The following is a 26,160-nucleotide window of genomic DNA, read 5'->3' as shown; positions in this document are numbered from 1 at the left end:
TATATATATATATTAAAAAAATCAATATTTTCATATCTGAATAAAAAGATAAATGTGTGCTTTTTGGCAAGCGAAGGATTTAGCTATTCTTGATTTAATGTCCTAAGATTTTCCGAACAACGCAACACTTACGGATCTCGCAATGTACGCCAGTTCTACCAGGAGGACACTTGCACACGTATCCTCCCTGCGGCAGGATGTCGCAGGTGGCACCGTGCTGGCAAGGCTCGCCGATGCAGGGGTCGAGCGATTCCTCGCAGTTTCGGCCGGTGAATTGCGGCGGACAAATGCATCTGTAGTCCGGCGGATCGTACTTCTCCACCGCGTAATTGCCATGGTCGTAATCGTTCTCGTACTTCGGCTCGTAATCGTAATCGCACTTGCCGGAGACGCAGCGCTTCCTCGCGTTCTTCTTGGTCCTCGTCTTCTCGATCGACGTGCAATGAGAACCACGGCATCTGACTATGTTCACCCCGCCCTTCCCGCCCCGATTGTTCCTGCTTCTGCCTCTTTTTTGGATCCTCCTGCACTCCCGACCATTACACAGATCCTCCTCGAAGATCGGCTGGCACGTCGCGCCGTTTTGACAGGGCAAATTGGCGCAGGCATTGTCACCGCACTCCTTCACGCGGTAACTCTCGAGGACGTCCTTGTCGCGACCCACGTGGAGATCCACGTTGATCCGATTAATCTTCAGCTTGCGGATGCAGCCGAGAAATCCGTGACTGGTACCGATGTTATCGTACACTCTGTTCGAAAGAATTTAAATCTTGCATCTTACCTTATCTTTAAAAATCTCTAATCAAAAGCGTTAATTAATTTCCTTCTCAATTTAATGATACAACAATATTACGCGAATATTACTTGGTGTAATTAGTCGGCATGTTTCCGATGAAAGTGTCTTGATTCAGATCCAGTGACTTCAGCATTCCTTGACTTTGCCCGGCTACATCCTCGCCGTCGTTAAAGATCAGCACTCCGTCCTTATGGTATCTCTTAGCCGCCGCTCTATGGAAGGTCTTCATGGTCACTCTTTCCGATGACGTAAGAACTACAGGTCCGTTTCCCAAATTATATCTGAATTGCACATATCTGGGGCACATTGAGAGTCACACAGGTCAGATACATGAAATTTAATCAATAATTTTTCTAGAGTTTCTGTTTAATATATTTCATGTTAATAGCGCAAGAGTAATTAAATAATATTCCTCATATTTTTATACAGCAAAAACCGCTTTAATTTAAAAAAAGTGTATCGTATAATTAATCAAACTTACAAAAGGAGGATTTTTAAAGAAAATTATGCAAGAGATGAAAGAGATTAGTTCGTGTTGCGCACTACATTTGTTAATCAATCTTCAAAGAGCATATTTTCGGGAATGAGAATTACCGCGACAAAAGATACCGACCCGTCGACAATAGCCAGCGAAACAAAGTCGCCGGTGCCGTCGCTCTTCTGCTGATTGTACAGTATGATTCCGTTGTCCGCGTATGTTTTGAACTCGACCTCGATGCTGAATTTGTGATACGCTTTCAGCCGACTCATCCTGACGTAGCTTTTACCGTCAAAGGACGGTATCTCGTAATCCCGCTTGTTGATCTCCTCGTCGCACAGCAGTCCGGTATAATTTGGCCGGCAGATACAGACGAAAGTTGCGCTGGGTAAGTCGATGCACGTCGAGGTCATGTGACAGGGATACGAGAGGCAGGCGCGAAATTCCTCGGTCGGCGTCACCGGCACGTAATTGGCTGACGACGGAGATTAAGCGTAAGTTAATTTTCTTCCAATTTACAGCAACGTCAATAATTTATCGCGTGGGAGACTCGATCAAACATTGGCATAAGTTCGGGTGGAAATTATTATGATTTAAGACTCCGCGAACTTTCTCAATTAACTCTTTCTCTCTCTCTTTCTTCCTTAATATTAATACCTTAATTGTGATTATTACGATTAATTAATACTCGTTCAAATAATTTGAAATGAATATTGCTTTAATGAGAAACAGTGATATAAGATTTGGGATTGATTATTTTATACAGTGAAGATTCACGAGGGAATAATGAACCGACGTGCATAATCGAGGCTTTGACTCACCAAAGCATTCCTGCCGATCACTAGTTTCCGCATAGCCCTCGGAACAGATGCAGCCGCCGTTTGAGCATTCGCTATTAGGTATTGTGCAATCCTTGTCATCGTTACAAATATCACCCAGAAGAGCGGTGATCACTCGAATCGTCGCTGGGGTCGGTCGATACGCCGCGGCTACTCCTATAAGATTTTATCTCATTATTCACACACACCACTAAAATAAGTTTAAATCAAACGCGCGTGTTTCATAGTTCTTAAACGAAAAAAATAAAAAATTTGGAATTATATATCAACAAATTCCTGATGGAGATAAAATTATTTTTGAAATCATCGCGAAATAATAGACATCGTAATTTTATCGAATCGATATCGAGTAGATGAGATAGGATTATTTAATATTGAAATTTAGAATAAAATAAATTTTTATAGAATTTTTATTTTTCGTCAAGTATTATCGTGCCACGTTTCAAGCGTTATAAGCAATTTTAAAATATTAATATTTTGATCGTGTTAATTCACAGTTAACAGTAAATTAATAAAGTATATCTTTATACATTATATAAATATGTACTTAATTATTAATCGTTTCAAAATTCACTAATTTAGTATCTAATCTATTTGAAATCTGCTTAAAATCTTCAATGGAGGAGAATTATAAGCTTAGGAAATTAGAGCGATATTTTTCTAAAAACGGATTAAAATTTCTGATCGATCATTTTCGTCTCTTTTCATTTCTTTGAATAAAAAAAAATACATTGCCGAATTTAATTTAAGAATATTTAAGAATAAAAAAACTGACTTGGAAAAGAACGTTTTTTACCATGTTTTAAATTATCTCTGTCGATGGTCTCTTGAACTCGATGAGTGTAATAATATCGTGGATCCGGCTCCGGTACCAAGAGATGCCGCGTGGACTTGGACAACGGAGAAATAGCGGCCGCAGGTTGGGTATATTGTACAGCTGTGTATCTCTTAACAGGGAAGTCCGTGTTAACCATAGGGTCGTCTGAAAATATTCGTGAATTCCGGTTTTGCCATTATCTTTCTTTAATCCTGCCTTGCATTCTCCGACGACTTTTATTTATATCAGGACTTATAATCGAGAAAATTTATTGCAAAAACGATTATTTATTAATAAATGATTTCTTTATTATCAACTGTGGAATTGATGAAAGATTGATAAAATCATCATTCAACGATTCGCATTTAGAGATACATGCTATTGTATTTATTTATATTTATTATTGCTTTAAAATTAAATTGAGCAGTCTTTGATTTCTGCAAATGTAAAATATTACATTTATGATCAAATAAAAAAAAATATACACTTAGTTAAAAAATCGATTACTAGCTCTGATTTCAATTACGTCTAATCAGTAACGTTTGTACAGAAAAATAGATTTTCATCACATATAAAGCAATACGTATGGCAACATTGTCAGTCGACCGAATTCATTCAAAACATTTTGTCGCTACACGTGTATGTGTGTGTGTGTGTGTGTACAAAATTCCATTATAAAATTATTAATTTTCACTCATTAAAAGTTGCAACGACGAGGTTTTTGTGAGAGAGATATATATGATCGTAAAATCGCAACGGACAAACGTTTCTCTCTGTGAGTTTCTGTTAATTAATTTTGAAATAAAATTCTCGTTCAGAGGGAGATTCTACAAAAATAATTTACTCATTTATTTTTCATTTTTAAAGATGAATCAAAGAGTACATGGATATTTTGGGACTATAGAATGAAAAAAACTACATTTTATGTACAAAATAATTTTTAAATATACGATTGATGGAAGATGAATCTCGCGTGTCAAATTAAATATTCTTGTTCATCCAAATAAGAGTTTCGAGAATTCATTTGTTCATGTCTATGAAAAAATCTCAGAGAAAATATCATAGAAATCGCCCATTCAGCTTCTTGTAGTGATTTAAGCGATCCTGAAGCTACATCCGGAGGATTTAAGAAAAACTTGACAATCTTCCTAGGAGCTTTTTCTTAATCTCCACTCCCACTATTTCTTATCTTCAATCCTTCTTATTTCTCCTCTTCTTATATCTCTGAATAAATAATTTATCTCAAAAAATATAATTCTTCATAGTATGATGAGTATTATTGTACGATGGAATTTTTCGCAAGAGCTTCATTCTAAAAAGATCTTTACTTTTTTTTTAGGTAAAAAAAAATCTTTGACTAAATTTTGTGAAAATTATAAATTAAAATAATTGACGCCAGAAATCGATGAAGAAGAATGTCTCATTTTAATTAATGCAAGAGTTACTAAAATACAGACAATAATACTGTTTACATCTTAATAAACAAATACCTTCATTTTACTTTATTTCAGATCGATTTTATCATTCGATTAAAGAGGCTCCAAAATGCTTCAGATTAAAATTACATTATATAACCATAATAGAACTTCAGTACTACATCAATGTCCACAGGGCATACAATCTTTATTCTAAATTATCTTTGTCTCTCTTTCTCTTATTTCGTTTCCATTATTTCATTTCCATTTGTGCGTGGAAAAGATTTGCGTCCTCTCGAGCAGTGCTCGAAGAAAGACGCGACGCGACACGATAGGGAGTCGGAGTTGCTCTAAATGAAAATCGAAAAGCTAATTCTATCGGCTCGGAGTAACGCGAAACTGTTAACAGGATTCGCAGCGGCCTCTTGATGGGATTTTAATTACTTTCCAATTGCCGGATTGCTTCCTATTATTGCCTGTCGAGGATTTCCGCTATTTTTTTCTCGACAATCGGTCCTCTTCTTCCGCCCTCCCCTATCTCTTTTGCTCTTTCTCTTTAGATCCTGAACCCTTTTCCGTCCTTTCGAGTCCATCCTCTCGCGTTCGACAACCCCGCTTATTTGTCTCCGTATAATCGATTCATTTATTTATTTCCGCATTGCGAAAACGAGCTTTCCCCGTTGTCGCCGCTGCGAATATCCCCGGCCTCTTCTCTCATCGGAATGACTTCGGTTCATTTAAGGGATGAAGATTCCGAGAGAAACTATGCGAGAAACCAGTGCTTCGCGAAAATACGATCCGACATTTTACAATTGACAAATTTATTTTGTTCTCTTCCTGTGTCGCCCGTCGATTGGCAGGATTTTTATCAAACTTAGGATGCATTTACGCAGCTTGTGTGATACGTAATTTATGGATATGTTTCGTTGTTTAAAAAGATGCGCTTTGCCAGATACAATGACGTAATAAAAGAATTACACGTGCTGAAAGTTTCAAACTTCATCAATTTTCTTTCCTTTATTATTTATCTTGAACACGTGCTACAGCGAATTAATGTCTTTCAATTTGCAATTTTTTCGTGAATGATTGAGATTTTTTGGATTTAAAAGTAAGACTTTTTTAAAATAAGCGTGATTTAATCGTGAAGCTTTTAATTAAACTCATTTAATAATTAAATTGAAGGATACACTCGATATCGCAAGGACTGTTTGGCAAATTTTATCAGACCTTTGACATTTCGAGTTGCCATGAGATATATTATATGAGATATATCGATGCTAACTCGACGTTGTATATTGATTCATCGCTTTCCTCTCTCGCTGATGATTTATTTCAGAATATTCTATTGGCGAGTATTTTCACATGAAAAAGTAAACATCGATCGCTCGTGTCTCTGCGATCAGCTGTCTGTCATCTCGTTCCCGTTTATTTACGCACGGTACGTGACCTCGATGTTCCCGTTTTACATGATCCTAATCCAGTCATTATGTATATAACTCGCGTTCGCGTCGAGGACGACGCACTCACAGCACATATGGTGACCGATCGTTTGGCCGAATTCTCTGTTTTACAGGATCTCTCAAGGAGATATTTCCGAGAACTTCTTTCCCACAGGAAGCCGAGGAGCTTGACCGTCGCGAGAAATTACGGCATGCATTATTTACAGGATCCAAAGTGCCGGCGCCCATATCGTCCTAACGTCTCTCCCTTTTCTTCGTCTCATCGCCGTTATCGTCCTCTACTTCGATCTCGTGCGTCGACATGAGTGAAAGGGATAAAAAAAGAGACACCAGAAGAGAGAAGGAGAAAGAGAGAGAAGGACTCCCGCGATCTTCCGGCTAAGTCTCTCAGCGAATACTCTCGATGCTAAAGCGAAAGAGGTGGAGGAGTAACGGCGACAGGGAGGGCGAAGAAAGTAGGAGTCCGCGAGGACGGCGTAATCTGATTTATGTTTGACTCCGGAGGACGAGCTCCGAGGAACTTTTTAAGAGATTGACTTCCAACGCGAGAGCCAGATCGGGAAGTAGAAAGAGAGGAGGGGGGGGGGAGGAAGGGAGCAGACAGAGAGGAGGCTGAGCAATCGAAAATAAGGGGTCGGGGTTCACGGGAGAGTGAGGCGGGAGACTTTAATAGATTCCGACGTTTCGCTCGAACTTCGTCAGGGGCTCGGAATATCTTGAGGAGTGTGAGGAAGGGGGAAGGGAAAAAGAGGACGGAGAAGAGGACTCTGGGAAGGATCTTTCTCTCTCTCTCTCTCTCTCTCTCTCTTTCTACTTCTTGCAACGCGCGGTTTATCATACTCGCGCAGAAGCTAGATTCGCCGATCCGATTGAGACTCGGGGATGGAATTTAACGCCGGCATAATCAACGGTTCGCGAAATTAGATCGCGATCGCGCGACCATCCCGGAGTTGTTTGTAATTAGTTGAGAAACTCTCGCTAATGACGCGTGCGCAGTTATTATATCCATCGTCGGATTCTCTCGGGAGGAGACGAACGATCGATTAAGTGAAGAGCTGAAACAACCGATATCTCATCCTACGATCCTTAATAAATAAAAATCTTAATAAGTAAAAATAAATGCACATTTTTTTGTTACACATTTTATTGCAATGTCAGGATGAATCTTCAGTCGCCATTGATTCTTTTAATATGATCAAAAAAAAAACTTTTCTATGAGAGAAGACGCGTCTCATATCGAGACTTTTCTAAAAACAAAATAAATAAATAATCGCGAAATTTGATCTACACCGGTAAAACTGTCGCGACCGATAATATTCGCGAGGTAACTTTGCCGCTCTCGCATCTCCTCGCGGGATAACAGAGTTATGCGCGAGTCACGCGGGTTTAATGCTTACGGCTGGACCGCCAGTTACCGTTTCTCTGGATGTCGGCTCTTCTCTGGACACGTCCCACGGGCGCCACTTAAGACGAGATCATGCTGGAAGTCCGCGGTGATTTAGTTAAAACCACCTTCGGCGCTCGCTCAGTTTCGCGAGTTAACGTTTGCCAACTTTCTTCACGCGCGAACGCGATGGCTGCTTCACCTCCGGGGATACTTTAATGCGCCCCCGACTAAGAGAATTTATAGAGTAGAGATATACTATTCTCACTAAACCTACGTATTTTTTTTTTCACGAAAATAATTGCGTGACAAATCATCGAGAAGGCTACAAGAGTGGCATAAATCCTATATAAGTACGTACAAAAAAATGTGATAATTTAAAAATTAAACAAAAATAATTGAATATAACTTACTCACATTTATATGCTATTGAATTAAACATTTACTTTGTTTAATTTATTGATTTTAGATTTTTATCCGTAATTTTTAATTGCGATGGTTATAATTATGTGATGTTTTCAGTAATAATGCTTTTATTATCTCGTGAATTCCTGTGGAAGAATTTACCTTGCAATTTCGTATCGATTTTTCAATGCAAATTCGTTTACTCACTTTGCTTCCTTTCTTCCTTATTTTTTATTCGTAAGTGGATTAAACTTTTTGCGATTCGTATTAATCACAGGTATTATTTACAAGAACAAAACGAAAACGGAATGCGATAAATTATAAGAAAGCAAGCAAAGTAGTAGCTCCGGGTTGCGGGGGTTACACACAAACATATATATACATGTCAGTAGAAACTTGATGAGTTTATTATAACGTTTGGATATACAAAGTGGGTTACTGGTTAGTTTGTTTAGGGCAAAAGCTGGGCATTTCTATTTTTTTATAATAAGACCTCTCCGTAAAATTTATCGAAGCTTTTATCTCATCTTGGTTCCAGTATTCCTGCTCTATAATTAACAATGTCCTATTCAAACAAATCTAAATTATTATAAACCGATGTCACAGAGTGCGTCTGCTATATTAGTATTATTAGGCCGCGATCCTTTCGAGTCGTTTAAAGAATTACCATCAATTACCGTATTTAATAGCATTTTCAAATACTCTTTTCCCTATCGTACAAATTTTACATTTTCCGTTGATATTTCTCGAGCGTTAATTGCATCAACGTTCGTTATATTAACTTGGTTATATAAATTCTCTCGATTAATTTCGATGAAACAATGAATGTAAGTCGCAGCTACAATTTACTCGAGCTCTTGAAGCAACTCAGCTTATATAACGTACTGCAATTTCGTGTCTTCGAGAAGACTAGTTATATAATTTATACATAGGCATATTATATCCTTCTCTTCTTACGTGTGCGTTTGTCGTTTCAGGCCCTGATTTTATTCTTAGATCCTACCACCGACGCGCGTCTCTTCTCTGTTAACATCGCTACACTAGATATATTTCTCGATTATCTAACGCGCGCCTCGCGTTTTTCGTTTCTACGGGGGTGTGTGTATAATTTGTTCGAGCTACTCGTTTACAAGCGCCGCGATCTCTCTCTCCCGATAGCGTTTTTCTCTCAGTAGAGCAGAACGTAAAGCGACCTGTTCGGCGGTGTACGTTCAGTGAACCCACCTCTGCAGTGGCCGAAGGCCTGCGTGACCACGTCGGCCTGGTGGCGGCACGCGTACAGCCTTAGCTCGCACTCGTTGTCGTAAGTTTGACCGTCGCTGCCGCAAACCGGCAAGGACGGCATGTCCGCCGGGCACGAGGACGGACAGTCGCAGTGCGCGCCGCCGAGCTCGGTGCAGTGGCCGCCCGAGTAGCATTCCAGCTCGTTGCAGGACGTAGGTATGGGCGGTATCGTGTCCGCTGCGGATGCAAAACGGATTAGGGGACGCGATAATTAATAGAATTACGCCGCGCATCACCGAGACGGATCTACGATCCGGTCGGAATCTACGACACGCGCGTCGCGGTGGATCGGGATGTCGTCCGTCCGAGAGCGTTAAAATTCGTTATCTCGGCGATGTAACATCGTTACGTCGAGAAACAAACGGCGCTTGACGCTGAGTAAGTTAAGGTGATGGTAATTTTCGGGGGAATTTAATTTTAGAATAGTCAGGTGTTAGAGGTTTAAATATCGAAAGAAATTAAACGAATGGATGTTTCCTAATCTTTTTTTTTTACACTTATAAAGAGAAGATAAAAAAATTGTAATTAAATTTTAGATAATTGGGATTTAGACATCTTAGTAACACATTCAGACGCGTGATACCTGAGTAACATCCGGTGGGGGTGAGTATCTTATTGTGGTCGTTGCAGATTGTGCATTTTTGACCCTGGATGTCAGGCTTGCAGACGCAACGTCCTGTCATCTGCTCGCAATCCTCTCTAACGGAACCGAATAGCGAGCAGCCGCACGCTACATTCAGAGAAAGAAAAATAATTCGCATTAATTTTAGTACAAATAATAAAGATTGTTCACGCTGTCAAACATAATTATAAATATCTTCCCGATATATGTTTAAAATAAATAAACGATTTATTCGATACGGCGATTGATCATATAAGTAATCGAAATCGATCGATTAAAGCGAGAAAAATATGATAGGCTCTGTACATCGTTCCCTATATCTGTATCTGTTTGAAATAATTATATTAGACAAATATATCAGAATCACATAGGAGAGAGAGAGAGCGCAGATTCGAAAGTCTTACGTATGCATCCCTGATGGCCCTCGCTTATTTTCGGCAGTCCCCAGTAACCCGGCATGCATCTGTCACACTTGAGGCCGCCCACGCCTGGCCTGCATTCGCATTGACCAGTTTCCGGGTTGCAGGTATCTGACACACTGCCGAGCCTGTTGCAATTGCATAAGCTCGGGCAACCGGCGCCGTCCGGCCCGAGAGCGGCGGTCTTCCCGTCCGGGCAACAGCCGTGCCACGAGTCCGCGCATTTTTGCACCTGGTGGCCTAGGACTGGAAAAGCACGTCACCTAATTGTCACCTGACTCAAACTTGCGATACAAGTAAAATTGTGCGTTGATTTTTTAACGCAACTTCCTTGAGATCGAACGAATAGCTGTGCGTGAAACGTTTGAGATTTTTATTCTTTGAGAAATTTTAATCCACATATATATCAAATTTGACATATTTATAAAAATTAATATTTTAAGAAAATCATATATATATATATTTTTTTATATGTGATCGATGTATAAAACATTAATGTCACGTAAACATATTGATCAATTTTTAAAATTACTAAAATAAATTTTCGCAGTCTCTCTTGCAGCAACAAGCAAAAAAAATTTTCAAATTTTTATTCTCTTAGAGATTTCAATCCAACACATATATTTAATCTAATATATTCAAAAATTAATATTTTTTAAGAAAATTATATATGTATATATTATTTTTGATATATGATTGATATATAAAATATTGTTAAATAAGTATATTAATTAATTTTTAAAATCACTAAACAAGTTTTCTCGTTAACCTTTCTTGCAGCAACGAGCGAATCGTGTCGTCTGATGACAGTAACTATTGCTAGGGCAGTCTTTGCGTTCTGGTCCACTACCGCAGTCGTATTCTTTCCCCTCGGAGTCTACCAATGGAGGATCGCCGTTGCAAGGCTTGACTTCCATGCCTGCACAAGTATCGCAACAAAAAGTTTTATTTATCGCATCAATTTTTTTAAAGCAACAGATGAAAGCGAGAATTTGCTCCGCTCGATTTAATTTATTGTTTGTTAGCAAAGAGGAAAATGCAAAGAGGGGATGAATCGTTTTAAGATATCGCGAAAGCAAGAGAGAGAAGCAAAATCCATCCTCGTCAATCGATATTCTCGATATTCGCTTCCCAACCTTCGCAGAGATCGAGGGGCCTCAGTCGGAGCTCCTGCTGCCTCTGACAAGCCTCCATCTTCATGGCGCAGAGGGAGGAGTAGATCCTGAGGTCACTACCGCAAACGGGCCGCATATTCTCCGGCGAGATGGAGGCGCAGTCGAATCTGCAGCTGCATCTGGGGAACCTGTCCGGGCCGAGCTCGCAGGTCGCCTCGAAGTCGCAGTGAATGTCCTTGCAGGCCTCGCGCTCCTGCGTGCTCGTCATGTCGGCGATGGTGGTGGCCACGCGTGTCACCGCGAGTGTCGACTTGGTCGCTGTTAGAAGCAATTAGAGAGAGAGAGAAACAGAGAGAGAGAGAGAGAGAGAGCGACGGTTAGAGCGGCTTATTGTGCGCTTATTGTTAGAACGTTAAAGGCAGCCTCAAAATCGTTAATGACATGCGGTTAACGCACTTCGGGATATAAGCGTTAAAGGTAATCCCGGCGTTGTAATAAGCGTTCTCGTTGCTGCGACCGATTTTATAAAAACTATTTTCAATTACGCGCCCTGTTACACGGCAGCAGTAACTTTGCCAAGATTACAGAGAGAAGGCACGTGTGAAACGTGTGAACGTCTTTGAAACTTCACGAGTGCGTCCCGCGCCTCGAGCGTTAATTCCTCAAAGGGGTTGTGAATCGCGTCGAACGCCCGAACTCTCAAGTCGACAAGCCGCAATGGCTTTCCATTATATTGTCTGAGATACTCGGCGCGTTAAACATTTTCAAACGTGTCAAACGCTCTACAATTCAGCTCAATCTTTTCTGAAAACTTTCGGATGACAAAGTTAAAATTAAATTGCAAAAGATTTATATACTCGATTTCTCTTTCTCTGTTCTTCTACATGTATATCGCGAATCTCTTGAGACCGTGTTCGCTATCAAAAATGTATACTTTAATCATCGTAACTAGTCGCGAATTAACCGCAAGGAGATTTTCGCGATAAGAGAGACGGGGGCGACACTATATAATTTCTAGACTATATATAATTTCAGCAACATACTCAACGCCGCCACGGCCAATCTGTCGCCGCAGTCCCCGTAAAACGTGACGTGCAACGCCGGCAACTTGGGGTCCCTGTCGCAGGCTGCTCGCTGCAGCTCGCACTCAGACTGATAAGTTTTCACGTCGCTACCGCAAACAAGCTCGCCGTTGCTCTCCGGGCAGACCTTCGGGCACACGCACACACCCGCCACGCAATGCGCCCCGTGATCGCACTTCACCCTCGTACACATTTCTGGAAAACATTTGGTTCTCTCTCCTTAGCCACTTTTTATAGCATATAGAGCATCGGTATAAGTTTTTAAATTATCCGAAATCATGCGTTAAAAAAAAAAAAAATTTACAAAAATTCAAATTCTTTCTGGTAAAAACATTGATGGAAATAATATTTAAGTGTGTGCGAGTTAATAAAAAAAACTACCTCTTCTTTTTCATCAGAATATAAAAATTGTGCTTTTGTAGAATGGGAGGAAATAGAAAGGACTTGTTGTTATCTGGTCGCAGTATCAGAGCATCTCTGAGTTCATCGCATTAGCTCGCATTTATAAATGCACATGAAATAAATGGCTGCTTACCACAGTCACCCACGTAGCTAATGGTGATGAGGGTCTGGCTCGTGCACGACGCTCTTTTCAAGGCGCATTCATTATCGTAGGTCACTCCATTGGATCCGCAAACCTTCCCCGCGCCCGCCGGCTCTGCCACCTGTACATACACAATAACGAATATAATCAGTTATGAATATAATTACAAAAATGAGAAAAGTGCGCGAAATATGATGAAAAAAAGTTTTTATCTCGAGATAAAATCTCTGCCTTATATCAGTATCCGCGTATAAAAGAGGATTTTTGTTCTGAAACGATGAAATGAAACATGTACACAGCTGCAGCAAAGGGGAATATGAAAAGATGAATTTAAAAGAGCAAAAAAAGATTTAGAAGTAAAAGTTAAAAGTAGAAAAGAGAGAGAAAGAAGGAAAGAGTAAGAGACGAGGTCTCTCTCTGCGTGTCTCACTTGTTGCGCAGAGAATACATGGTGCATTTGATGGACAGCAAGGCGAGGCCGGGGAATAGACGGAGGGGATGCGGGGAGGATGAGGAGGTCGCGCGATGCAATATAACACGGGAAAGAGCAAAACTTAATTAGCTCGGCTGTCATATTCGCGACTCCTCCTGTTTGCTTATTGCACTCTCTCGTGTTCCGTGCATCCTTTGTCACAGTCATATCGGCCAGCTGTGCGTGTGTTTCGGTAAAAGCCGATTGAACGAACGAGAATTTATTCTTCGACGAATTTGAGAATAATTTTTTTTTTATCGAGAGTGTCTAACTTTGATTGACGCTTAATCAATTTTAATTAATTCCGATTAATTTAAAATAAAACAAATATAATTATTGTTTATTAATTGACAATGAATTGTATTGAAAACATAATTAATGATCAATTAATTGGCGATGAATTATTCGGTGGAAACGACCACAAATGTAATTGATAATTTATGTAAGTAATTTGCATCTCTCTCTCTCTTTCTCTCCCTTCCCATCTCTGAAACATTCATTGTAATATAATTATGCAAATGGACATATGCGCGTAGGAAAAGCCCTCATTTGATCTAATTGGAATTCGAGATGGAAGGTATCTGCATGGATGGCTTTGGCCGTTTTGAGAGAAAGACGGTAGTTATTATTACTCCCGTTCAAAATAGATCCGCACATCCGGTATGCGGGCCATGGTAAAGTGCGAGAGGGAAGAAGAGGGAGGAGCGAGTCCGTACGATTTAGTTGGTTCCCTGTTAAGTTTAATTGACGTCAGTCAGCTCATTTTCTGAGGTTAATCCGCATACATGCGCGGACCCATGGTTCGTGTTTCATTAAGAGGATTATTGTACGCAAATGCGTCCATCGCGTTATGTTCTTCCCGGTACAATATTCTGCCTTTTGAATAAAATCATCTGCTTAAATCGACGTTGCAAATAATAAGATCATCAAATTAATTTCGAATGCAATTTAGGCATTATTTTTGCGATTTTTGCTACGCAGATTAATCTGCGCGAGAAATATGAAAAATCAATTATCAGGGGGTTTAATTACATCGTATCTACAATTTTTCGATACAGCGAAAATACTGGGCTCTGAATAATTTTTAACAATTTCCAATCTGCAACGTAACTGATCCCGCATTATCCCATCCGGAATTCCCATTGCGAGCTAGAGAGTGTCGCTGATACTTCCGGATAAGCATCCGTGACCGACTGACGAAAGCGAACTTTTCTCTCGTCGTCGTCGTCCTGGAAGAAAGCAGCGAGAGAGTCGTTCGCAAAAGACCTCGGTCCACGGCTTGGAAAAACCCCTGCCAATCTAATCCCTTTCTCAACTCTTTTTCCTCGACGTTGAATCCATCCCTTATTCCTGTCCGCGTCTCCTCTCACGGACGACCACGAAAAGACCACGTTGAAGGAATTCGGAATTGTTCGCCGTCTCGTCAGCAGGACGTTTCACGAATCCGTGAAATCCGTACCACCTCGTCTATCTACCTGAATCGAAGAGATCGGCTGAATTTTCCGCGGGATCGCTATCTTGATGAACCGACATGCCTCCCATTCTGAATGTGTGCGATCGCCGCGACATGTCGGGAAAAAGTAAGAGAAAGAGAGAGAGAGAGAGAGAGAGAGAAGAAGAGAGATTGCAATATCCGCGTGCAACCGGATACGAAAAATTATTTATCGGAAATCGATCCGAGAGATAGGCGAATAAATCCACAGAAATTGAAGCCTCCGTGCATGCAAATCGGATTTCATGTATCGGCGCGCATCAAATTGTTACTATTAAACAGTTATTAAAGAAAATAATGTGAGAATGAGTATTAATTTGAAAATTGCGAGTTTATAAATCCCGATTTATTGAAAGCTTATGTAATCTTGGAAATCTTTTTATTATCGCATCTTGTGGTTTCAGTTGCGAGGAGTGTCTTTTTATATCAATTGTATCAAGCTTTGTAAGAACAGGACTTTGTTCTGCACACATTGTGCATGGACAAATGACCGTGACTTGTCACAATCTACGTGGGATTTTACTGCTGACGACGTAGCATGCATCGAGAGATAAAACGCATCAGGCCACACCCGGCAAAGTCACAAACATGAGAACGAAATGTTAATTAAAAAACCAATTCTTTTATTTCTCTAACTGAGAAAGTGAATCATCGCATCCCGTTTTCGCCGTGAAAATTTTGACATTTCGAAGAATCATCGACTATTGTCGACTATCTGAAACTAGAGTGAAACACGAAAACAGCATTCATTCTTCGCGGAAGAGGGATAGAATAAACCGACTTTCTCCGCACAAATGCATGCGAAACGTAACGTGGAAAGTCCTGAAAATGATGCATGCAAATGTGTCAATCCCCCTTCCCCCTGCTCTCTCAGCGCAGTCTGCCTCATCCCTCATGGCGTGTTTTTAACGAAGCGCAACTTCCGCGGCGCGTAGCATCGAATGGTCTTGGGAAAAACGCAAAACACCGCTGCTGGCCGAGAAATGCATATACGCGGATGCATAGACGCGCATCGAGCGGAGCATTCATCATCGTATGAATATTTCACATCGGTTACGCTAACGAGCGAGCCCTAGCTCGACGAATCGCCGCGAGCATCTCGGAACGACGAAGAGATTGCGACGTGCGATAGTGATCGATCTATTTCTTTTCGACAAAAAAATCGACATGATCTCTCGGCCAATTGTACCTATATTTACACAAAATTGATTTAAATATATTAAAATATTGTTTAAGTAAAAAATGGTCCCAATATTATTTGTATAATATTGGCCTAGCGCGTATCTCTGCTTGATGCATTTATAAATGTACATAATATAATCATGTATATTATTTTTTTATTAATAAATATTAGGATATTTGTTAATAAAATGGAGTGTAAAATATTCGTAAGAATCTTGAGAATCGTATTTATTAATTTTGATATAAAGTATAAGAACATTTACGTCTACGAAGCAATTTTTTCACTTACAATGAGAATTAATCTGACATTTATTTGAAAGAATTATTACGTGACAAAGACACGTGTGATATATACACTTATAGCGATTTATTGAATTTGGAATTCCCGCACGCTACTGCGCGGCTGTCAGCCTTGGATTGAAAACCATTTTTCTCGCGCACATTGACATTGTATTTTTGTAGAAATACAAACAAGACCGGACGCGACATTTATAAAATTTCGACGATTGAAACGGCGCGAATGCAAATGACAATTTTGAATAATCCAACAACCTGAAGAGTCGATATAATATTCTATAATGCACGCTCCTTTGGTATATTTATAATCGCATTATTCATTGGAATATTTATAACAATTACGTTATTAATATGTAACATATAAAAATGTTAGAAAAATAGAAACACATATATTTTTTTTCGTCTTTAACGTGTGTCAAATAATTCCAAAAAATATCTAGAACATTTAAAGAAATTAAAATTCATCATTGTCATTAAAAATTCAGATTTTCTTTCAATTATCATTTAAGATTATTTATGAAGATTACTTACCGCACTCTCACATTTCGAAGGACAGACGCATTTGGCTTCTCCGGCGCTGTCACTTTCGCATTCACCGTAAAATTCGCACTTCTTGTTCTCGCAGCCATCTGTGAACAGATTGATGACAATTAAGAATCTATATGGCATCAGCACAGCTGAATCTAAGATTCAGCACAGATTCGACCAACAAATTCCTTCGGTTTCGTGACATCACTCGGGCTATTAATCACCATCCCTTGACCGTGCGGCGAACCGCCCTCTGACCGCCTCAGGATAACATTAATAAAGATTCTCGCGGGTATTTGCATAACGGCGTCCGTTTCGAGTGGAATTTTCACTGCCGCGGGCGAAAAGGGGCGACCGGGAGGAGTTGAGAGAGGAGGCGGACGAGACAGAGGGTGGTACCTGAAATGCGAGTAACAGAAATCAAGGGAGAATGAAAGAGTAGAAAGAACGATGGCGATGGCTTGACAGTCTCTGGAAAGTTATCTTTAGAATTCATTGAAATCCACGACGGATGTGAGGGTGAGACAGGGAGGGAAGACAGGAGAAGGAGAGAGAAAGAGAGAGAATGGATACGGAAAAGATTCATCTCCCAACGTGTCGATGATGCTTGCGGGGAAAGGGGAAGGGAGAGTGACTCTCCCCGGGTTTTTTCCGACGAAGTTTGAAAACGAGAATCATCACGCGCGAAGAGCGTGACTACGAACAAGGGTGGGACGGTATACGGGGTGGCCGAGAAGGGTAGCAAGGAAGCGCATGCATATGCAGCGTGCATGTCGCGGAGTAACAACTCATATGATTTCAACCGACGTGGAGCGACCGACCGTCGCACGAAACCGAATTCTACGACACGTTCCGCTCGATTTCTGACGCGAGAATACGAGAGCGATAATGAAAATCGTCCTCCTCCCCCTCCCCTCCCCCGCTTGAAATCGCGTGCTCCTCGAAATGCTTTCGCTGTGACTGGAATAAAACGCAAATTCCCAACGCAAATCTATTATTATCGCGAACTCTCAAAGTATTATTGAATATTATATAAAAAATGATTTTTTTTTCAACTTAATATATGTAAAATACTAAAAAAAAAAAAAAAAATTGAAAAAATGTAGAATATGATTATAAGATGCCAAGAGTTCAGTAGCGATATTCGCCAAAGTCTCTGCGAAGAAAGCCCGAGTTCTAGAATTTCGGATTCGTGGGTCGCCGCGCTCGCCCGATATTAAAAGCAATCCAATCTTTTCGGGGCGCGTTCGCCGGGTATGTGTGTTATGAGGAAAGTTCGGTAAACCTCGGCATCGGTACCATCGCGTCGTCATAGGTAGCTACTCGGGCGCGGATCACCCTCCTCTCATCGTCCCAGGCATCCCATTTCATCAGATTTTTGTGATGGAAATTACTGTTTGTGTTTAGACTAACTTTCTCGAGTACGTGATTTTATATTCTCGGGGCCTTACAACGTCAGTCGAGGGAAGTCTGACGCAACTGGAAGAGGAGGAGGAGGAGGATGGCTGGTTTGATGGGATCGCTGTTTGAACGCATCCTCGCCGGCGGGCTTTTTGATAAATCTGCGCGTCTGAATGCGGACCCGCTTGTCCGCACTATGTTGACAAATGGAACTTTAATAAAGATGCAAATAGGGAATGTTGCGATTTATTTCCGTACAAGCACTCGAGCGAGCGCGTCTAAAAAGTTGACAGATTCATCTCCTCAAGTGCGCTGACTCGCGTATATAAATATGTTTGATAATTATTTACGTTATCTCGTTTAATTTTTTTATTGCATTTATATACGTGTATTTATTATAATTGTGTATGTATATATAATTAAATTATGTTAAAATCAATGAGTTAAAATAATATTGTATTACTGAATTTTATAGTTTTTATTCAATATTCGTTCTTTGCACACACACATCTGTTTTTAAAATACACACTGTGGTGATTTAGGACACTTTCTACATAGTTCGTTCGTTGCGTACGACTAACAAGGAATGTTTGCGAGTGAATTTGTGTTGGAAATGAACAGTGCCAGGTGTCATCGTGCAATCGTTTCTCGAGGCCAACGTCACGAGTTGTGCGTTTGTCTGGCGTTGAAAAGCGCCTCATTCGCGAGTGATTTCCATAAAAACGAGCGGAAGGATGAGATCGGGGAGAGAGGCGGTAGAAGGATTTCCAAGCCCTTGTTTAATTGCTGTGATACCCTCGTTTTTACAAGGGAGCCATTATCATAAGCTCGAGGACAAAGAAACTCCGTCTCATAATATTTAACGATATAATATTTTACATTCAACTGATGCGCACCGATTATAATTAGATTACTTTCCTCTGTTTACTGTAGAAAAGTAGAAGTAATATTTTATACGTCTCAAGTGTTTGTCTCGCACAAATAATGTCGAATTTTACTTAAAAAACTGTATGTACTTAAAATTTTACTTCTTGTTTGTAGAAAAATAATGTATTTAATTTATATCCAACATAAGCTAAAAGGCCAACTCATCTTATGATTCGTCGGAATCGTATGTCCTATTAGAAAATTTACCGAATTAAGACGTGGAACGAAAGGCGATTGGAGCGTGATATTCATCGAGTGCTAAGAAAAGACGCACAGGACGGAAAATCGCCCAGGAATTCACGTCCTTTTGAAACCACCGCTCCTGATAGCGGCTCATTCTAGATTATCGTGGGCGGGATGGAAGGGAAGAAGGGAGGAGGAGGTGGATTAATAAGAATGAAATTGCAGGGTAGGGGCCAACGTCGTAAAGTACACGGTCGATGAAATCTCTCTCCCTTTTCTCCCACCGCCCTTCCTAGGATCGGACATAGGGCGCGCGGCGTCGTTATTAAAGGCATCGTAGAAAATAATAAAATGAAGATTAATAGCGCGAGTTCGCGTGCAGCCACGGTGATGCATCGTCGAGTGCAGTATGCATGAAGTTGTTTACGATATCGCCCGGAATTCCTATCGCGAGCGAAGCAACCGAGTGATATCGCTGAAAGTATAATCTGACGTGATCGAAGCATAACTTTATCAAGCACGGCATTTGTGTCGCGTATGTATAAAAAAATTTATTATTTATAACAGTAAATCGTTTCAATATGTTTGCGAAATAATCGAGGAACTTTGAATTGAATAACGAGAGAAAAGGGTGGATTTTTATTTAAAAGGGTGGATTATGAAAGCTTTGTATCAAGATGATACTCTTTGATAAAGAGCTTGAAAATTATACATTTCTTTCTTTCGTACAATGCAAATGATTTTTACGATCGCGGCGCTTTATCGCGTGTTATCGAACGCGAGGAAGCGCGGGCGTATACGGTCGATCGATGCCTAATTCTAGGGAAACACGCGAGGTCATCGACGTTAATCAAGTTTCATGCCGCCGTGCTACTTAAGATCGTTCAGAAATCCGTTATAAATTCAATTTACCCGGGCCGGATATTCAAATTAGTCGTAGCAAGTTTTAAGTTACCGCCGCTGCCGGCGACCGTATATTAACCCCCGTTGTCCGACCACTCCGGCATATTAAAATTACAGATTTGTTCTCTTAACGTCCCCGCGTCGCGAGTTGCAAATTATTTTCCGTGCTCAATATTAGTCCCGATAAGAGAGAGCGCTTCATTCGCGGAGACAATCCGTCGAATTGGGAATCCAGAATTTCATGTGATTAATTGAAGTGCTTTGCGGGGAACCTATTTAAGAGATTAACTCAGCCGACAATATTTTCTCTTCGCGACGATGGAACGGAGCGATTGAACGGCGTATAAAATTATGCTAAGCGAAGCACAAAAAAAAAGCAATTAGAAAATGAAAATTGCAATTTAAATACATTCAAATTTCGAAACGCCCGAGGAATTTGATTGCTCGAAAGTTAATATTACTAATTGCATTAGACTTCTCCAACGAGCTACGGTTGGAATCTAATTCTTTTATGCGCTTTCTTTTTCTGCTAAAAGATACGTTAAGGAAACTTTAAAGAAATAAAACAAATTTTATTTTGATAAAAATAATTCATTTACATTCTCTCATCCGAGTATAGAGTTTAAAATATATATCTGTATTTTTTTATATGCATTTTTATTATTATTAAAATCTCTTTTCACGCAAATACTACACATATATTTGAAATCCGAGATTATAAATAGCGTGCAGCTAAGTACACTCTTAGTTTTAAAAACGCAGGGACAGAGAGAACGCGCGCTCTCGTGTAAAATCCATTTTCGGTACTCACTGCACAATCCTTGATACAAAACGCGTATCTCCCGTCGATGCTGACATGCCTCCAAGCGAAGCTTACACTCGTTGCTGTAGCTGATGCCATCATCGCCGCACACAGGCTGAAATTCTGCCGGACAAGTCGGACATTCGCACATAGCATTGCCGCCGTTCTCCGCGCAAATTGCGCCCCACTGGCACACCTGCGAACCGAATAATCGAACATACGCGTTTATGCGACATATCGTTGCATTACACAATGCGAGAAATTATCACCATTCCACGTCTCAGATTTTTTTTTTTTTTTTTAATGAAGCGTTATATTTTTTTATTAAACATTTATATTATAATTATATACACATATGTAATATATAATTTATTATCTGTATAATATTTAAATATTTTTTTAATTAAACAAAGGCAAAATATAAGGGAATTAATTAATTAATGGAAAGTTTCTCGATTCTGTATCGAGAATATATCGAGGTTCATAAAGCCATTCGTGAGAAATACGCGGGACGAGGAACTCCAATGCTCGAGTGTTTTTCGGCAAATTCATCGAGCTCGATTACTCCCCCGTTCCTTTTCGTGTCGGTATCTGTTAGTTTTCCCACGGAGATACCCGGCACGGTGTCATCCAATTAGCGACAATTGCTTTTTGGCGAAGGAGCTCGTCGAAATGGTAAAGATCTCACCTCGGGCTTTCGAATTTTGCGGGGAAATTGAGAAAGTATCGAGACGGAGAAATAGCGAATGGTAGAAAATTCCCTCCGCACTCCATCGGACTCTTGATCCCTTCCAATTTCCGCGGTGAATACATCTAGCAATTTCCATTTCATGAGCTTACTCGACGTCGATTACAAACCTTGTTTTGTAGACCGAATAGTGTTCGTAGCTCGAATCGAACTAAATTGGGCCGTTTCAAGATGTATCTATCATATTTCTTACAAGAATAAAAATAATTCGTAACTTTAAAACTCTAATATACAGATAAATTATATTGATCTAAATTGTTTATTGCAAAAATATTTTCATTTTATTGCAAACTGTCATCGAACAAAATCAACAAAATCAAAAAATATTTCCCCTACATCCTGTGTTTGTTTAGTCGATTTATCGAATTTAGTGAACGACAAGAGCAATAATCCTCGATTTTTGAGAAACTCTATTGATACTTGGATATCAACGAGCGCGGAAACGGATGTCGCGACTGCGTGCGAACGTGACCTCCCGACGTGTCGCGCATGCAAATAACTGAGACTGACCTTCTCAGAACAGGGTCCTCTGGAGCCGCACGTGCCGACGTAAGCGACCTCGATGTTGCTCCTTGTCAGGCACGCCTGCCTCTTCAGCTCGCACATGGACGTGTAGGTGGTGCCGCCACGGGCGCACACGGGTCTCATCACCGGCTCACATTCGGGGCCGCATTCGCAGTTGGCGATCCCTTGACGATTGATCGCGCATTGTTCGTAGAAGCTGCACTTTGCCGCTTCGCAAGGATTTTGTCCTGTGAAATGTCCAAACAATCGTACGGTATTCATATACTGTAATTTCCTCAACAAATTATTTTTGGCCAATTAAAGATATAAACAGTGAAAAACATGAATCGAAAACATTAATTAATTTCTTGATTAATTAATTCAATTCCATCATATTGTTTATTGATAAGGTCAGTACTTCATAATTATTAATTTTACCGAATAAATGAATTCTTATTAATTTTATCAGTATTTTATCAGTGTAAAATGTATATTTAATTTCAGCACAATTATATTTATTGTTGTTTAACAATCGTATAATCGTAAAATGTCTTGCATGACATATTGTAATATACGATTTTCCCAATATTCCAACGTCAATTTACATCGGTTTCTCGTTTTCGATCAAATGCGGATCTCGTATTACCGGAGCTGCAGGCGCCGTTGTAGATTTTCTTGAGCGGTAATCTCGATCGACAGGCTTCTTGCCGAAGGCCGCACTCGTTCGAATACGTTTTCCCATCACTTCCGCATACCGGTGAAAATTCGAGGCCGCATTGTTCCCCGCAGCGACAGGCCGGTTGCCTCGAACCGTCCAGCTGACAGATTTCCGGTTCTACGCACTCGACGCTTCCGCAGGGATCTGTAAATTAAGTCGCATTCAATAATATAATTAATAGCTTCGAGAGAGACATTGTTGATGTAATTTGTAATAATAATTTATGACGAATAATGTATTCTTTTTACTTTCTGCGATGTGTATGTAAGGAGTTTATTTAAAAGTAATCATTTTCTTTTGAAATTATTAACCACGTTTATTTATTATAAAAAAATCTCATAATCCTTTTATCATTATTATTATGTTTTAGTTATAAAAGTCTCTTTATAAATACGATTATAAGAATTTTTATAGCAAAATGATTGACGTGCTAAAAATTTTATTTGCGTACCATTGGTTCTTACGTCGCGCATTAACGAAATCACTGCTAATCCTGCAAAGTTGATTAAATTTAAATGATTTTCTTACGACTCCTTTTTATGGATTATATCATTTGCATATGGGAGCTGCGAGGGAATCTGCGCGACGCGACGCGGATAAGAGAACAGAGATGGAAGGGATGTCGAGTGGAGGAGATATGGCTGCAGGTGGAGGAGATACGTCTGCATCGAGATTAATCTTCGCCCTCGACCAAAGGAAGGAAGTTGAATTCCGTTTCCTGTCTACGGGCTAGGTTTCGACCTTATACCGGGCGGCTGACGAGGCAACTTCTCCACCGACAGCGGCGGTGATGGTGTTTCTCGGGGTTAGCTCAAGTTACAGTCCAGTGGAGCGACTAAACTCGACCCTTCCGCAACCCAATCCCTCCCCTTCCCCTCACCCCTGTTCGTCGGTGCTTGTGCACCAGCTAGTTTGAACTTAACACTAATCGATCTCGGTAAAGAATCGTTGCACACTGCCGTTTCGAGATGAAAAACCTGGTCATTTCATAATCGCATCGTCATCATTCCGTAATCGCCTCTTTCCAGGAATGATTTTCTCGCGATTAAGATAGATTTTTCTTTCCTTCTCTTCGCTCGTATCATATATATATATTATTTTATTTTTTTTTATTTAAAAGTTTCACGAGACGATTAACGATTAATCGATGACAGAAATATTTTTTTTCCACTGTAATTTTATGATCAAGACTAATACTTGTCGCTTTCATCACTTGCATTGAATGAGAGAGAAAGGGAACGATGTCATCGTGCCTTTCGAGGTCTCCGCCTTAATGGGATTTTTTATCACGTTTCTTCTTTTCTGTTATCCGTTTCGGATCGTCCGCAGCCTTCATCGAAATACCGACCACGCGATCCGAACACTATGAGGGTGAGAGCGCGGCAAGGGGCGGTTACCCGGTCGCGTTAACTTCACGCGACATTACCCTGATGTGGATTTCTTTGTATTATCGGGTCGTAGCACGACGTGAAAGCCGCTGGGAGACCTTTTCAGTATGGACGACGGACCTGGTGTTCGACGGTGAGAATCTCCCGTGGAACGTGTGCAAAGACGGGCGATGCAGTCGCGATGTATCGCGACGCGAGTGACTGATGAGGTCCTCGTACATTCCTTGTATTATACGCGAATTATCGTCTAATTTAACGGAGAAGAAGTGACAGCCGTGGAATATCAATTTGTTTGCCGATAATAATTTTAGTAAAATATATTAATTGAGAAATGACGTTTAATATCGCGAATTAATTGGAAACAAAAATTATACTCAGGGGAGGTTTTAAAAAGATCCTCGATTTATCGACGAGTCGAGTATCAACTTGAGATGATTTTCACCGATATGAAAGACGCTCGTGTACCAACTTGTGTACACTCGCGGCGAGAGTGTCTGCATTCTAGTCACTTCCGCTAAAGCAACTGCAAATATCGATCTTTTTTAGTCGCCTTTCTTCCTTTCATATGCAGATACCGGTGCGCGCATACCTCTCCTGCATTCCACGAGCACTGTAAACGGGAATATCTCAAAATTGCTCGGTAAAAGCCTTGAAAATTGTCTGTCACTTTCATCCAAGAACAGAGCGAATCGACATCATCTCCATCTTCTTTGCAACTTTACGAATTTACCGGTTTAGATTTGTATCTTTTCCGTGATAGACGTATCGTGATAAGAAATAAATTCTTTTTCTCTCTTTTTTTCTTTCTTTGATGTTGCAGAATTCTTGCATATTGTTAGTTACACATATTTTATCGCATATTTCCATAAAAAAGACTATTAAAAAAAGGACACATGTATTAAATTGTTATAATACAATAATAAAAAAATTCAATTATAAATAAAAGGCGCGCGTCGAGTAAGCTAGAAGATATAATATCAAGCAATAACATTTAATAAAGCCATGGGAGACTAAAATCTCATCAAGATTTTCTTCTTTTTCCGCTCGCGCGTATCCTTTAATCGCGTCGCAAGAAATATATCTTGATGTTTTTCCTTTCGCCCGTGACTCTAACAAACTGAGAAAAACACGACAAAGGAGGCACGCGGTGAGACACGGTTCGATATTGCGCGCGAGTATAACAGTGTTATCATGTCTAGGGAGCAATGACTGCGGGGTTTATGTTAACAGCACCTCTGCGGTACTTCCGGTTTGATGTATGCTTCGTCTTCGCTCCCGTTCGATCTACCTACATCCATGTCATGCTTTTCCTCATGAATCTCTTTCTATCTTTCTCCTCTCGTGTCACTTAGGCCCGGAACGCATAAATATGAATGCGTAAGAGCCGTATGTCAGTCTGAAAGGTCTCATTTTAGGGAATAGCAAATGACATGAAATTTCGGCTGAGTTTGAGTCACGATGCAAGCAGAACAAATTGTCATCTGCTTCTGTAAAGATAAGTTTCTCACAAATCACCGCAAGAAAACGGTGGCTGTCTTGACACTTGTTCTACGAGATATCGTTGCGGTTGACAACTGACGTTGTCAAAATATGATAACGTCTTGGAATGTAAAAATGGAAGGTTTTTATTATAAGTTGATTTTTCCATCTTCTCACGTTAAAATTTTTTATTACTATTATTTTGTTTCAAACTAGGATTATCTCGATCTTCGTTCTTTTCGTCTTTTTTAATTTGCAACTTTGCTATTGACACGTGATCGTCAATAATTTATTCTTGCATTAAAAATTAAAATTTTATCCTCCTGACAATTTTCATCCCCTGCATTTGCGCCATCGCTATTTTCAGCCACTTTCAGGCGACTTCGTCAGATCAATAATAATGTGATATAATAACATGATTAATATATCTACTTTACAGTGATATATTTCAGGTAGCCATCGAGCATGATAACAGG

The 26,160-nt window shown here is 40.1% G+C and overlaps 1 protein-coding gene across 1 annotated transcript in view; it reads right to left on the bottom strand.

Moving 5' to 3' along the window:
• LOC126851120 (agrin-like) overlaps nt 1–26,160 on the bottom strand; it is a 459,405-nt gene that overhangs the window by 4,806 nt on the left and 428,439 nt on the right. The window contains exons 8-23 of the mRNA XM_050594751.1: nt 22,746–22,961; nt 22,106–22,347; nt 20,857–21,043; nt 16,635–16,732; nt 12,652–12,781; nt 12,078–12,311; nt 11,056–11,352; nt 10,689–10,838; nt 9,905–10,165; nt 9,462–9,608; nt 8,819–9,055; nt 2,910–3,095; nt 2,096–2,269; nt 1,410–1,749; nt 865–1,092; nt 133–749 (exon numbers count right to left, since the gene is read on the bottom strand). Coding sequence (XP_050450708.1) covers nt 133–749; nt 865–1,092; nt 1,410–1,749; nt 2,096–2,269; nt 2,910–3,095; nt 8,819–9,055; nt 9,462–9,608; nt 9,905–10,165; nt 10,689–10,838; nt 11,056–11,352; nt 12,078–12,311; nt 12,652–12,781; nt 16,635–16,732; nt 20,857–21,043; nt 22,106–22,347; nt 22,746–22,961 — 3,744 coding nt within the window. The remainder of the gene's footprint in view (nt 1–132; nt 750–864; nt 1,093–1,409; nt 1,750–2,095; nt 2,270–2,909; nt 3,096–8,818; nt 9,056–9,461; nt 9,609–9,904; nt 10,166–10,688; nt 10,839–11,055; nt 11,353–12,077; nt 12,312–12,651; nt 12,782–16,634; nt 16,733–20,856; nt 21,044–22,105; nt 22,348–22,745; nt 22,962–26,160) is intronic.

The sequence above is a fragment of the Cataglyphis hispanica genome, chromosome 7 (genome assembly GCF_021464435.1).
Source record: "Cataglyphis hispanica isolate Lineage 1 chromosome 7, ULB_Chis1_1.0, whole genome shotgun sequence".
NCBI lineage: Eukaryota > Metazoa > Arthropoda > Insecta > Hymenoptera > Formicidae > Cataglyphis > Cataglyphis hispanica.
The sequence above is the reverse complement of the archived record's forward strand: the minus strand, read 5'-3'. Positions and strand labels throughout refer to the sequence as shown.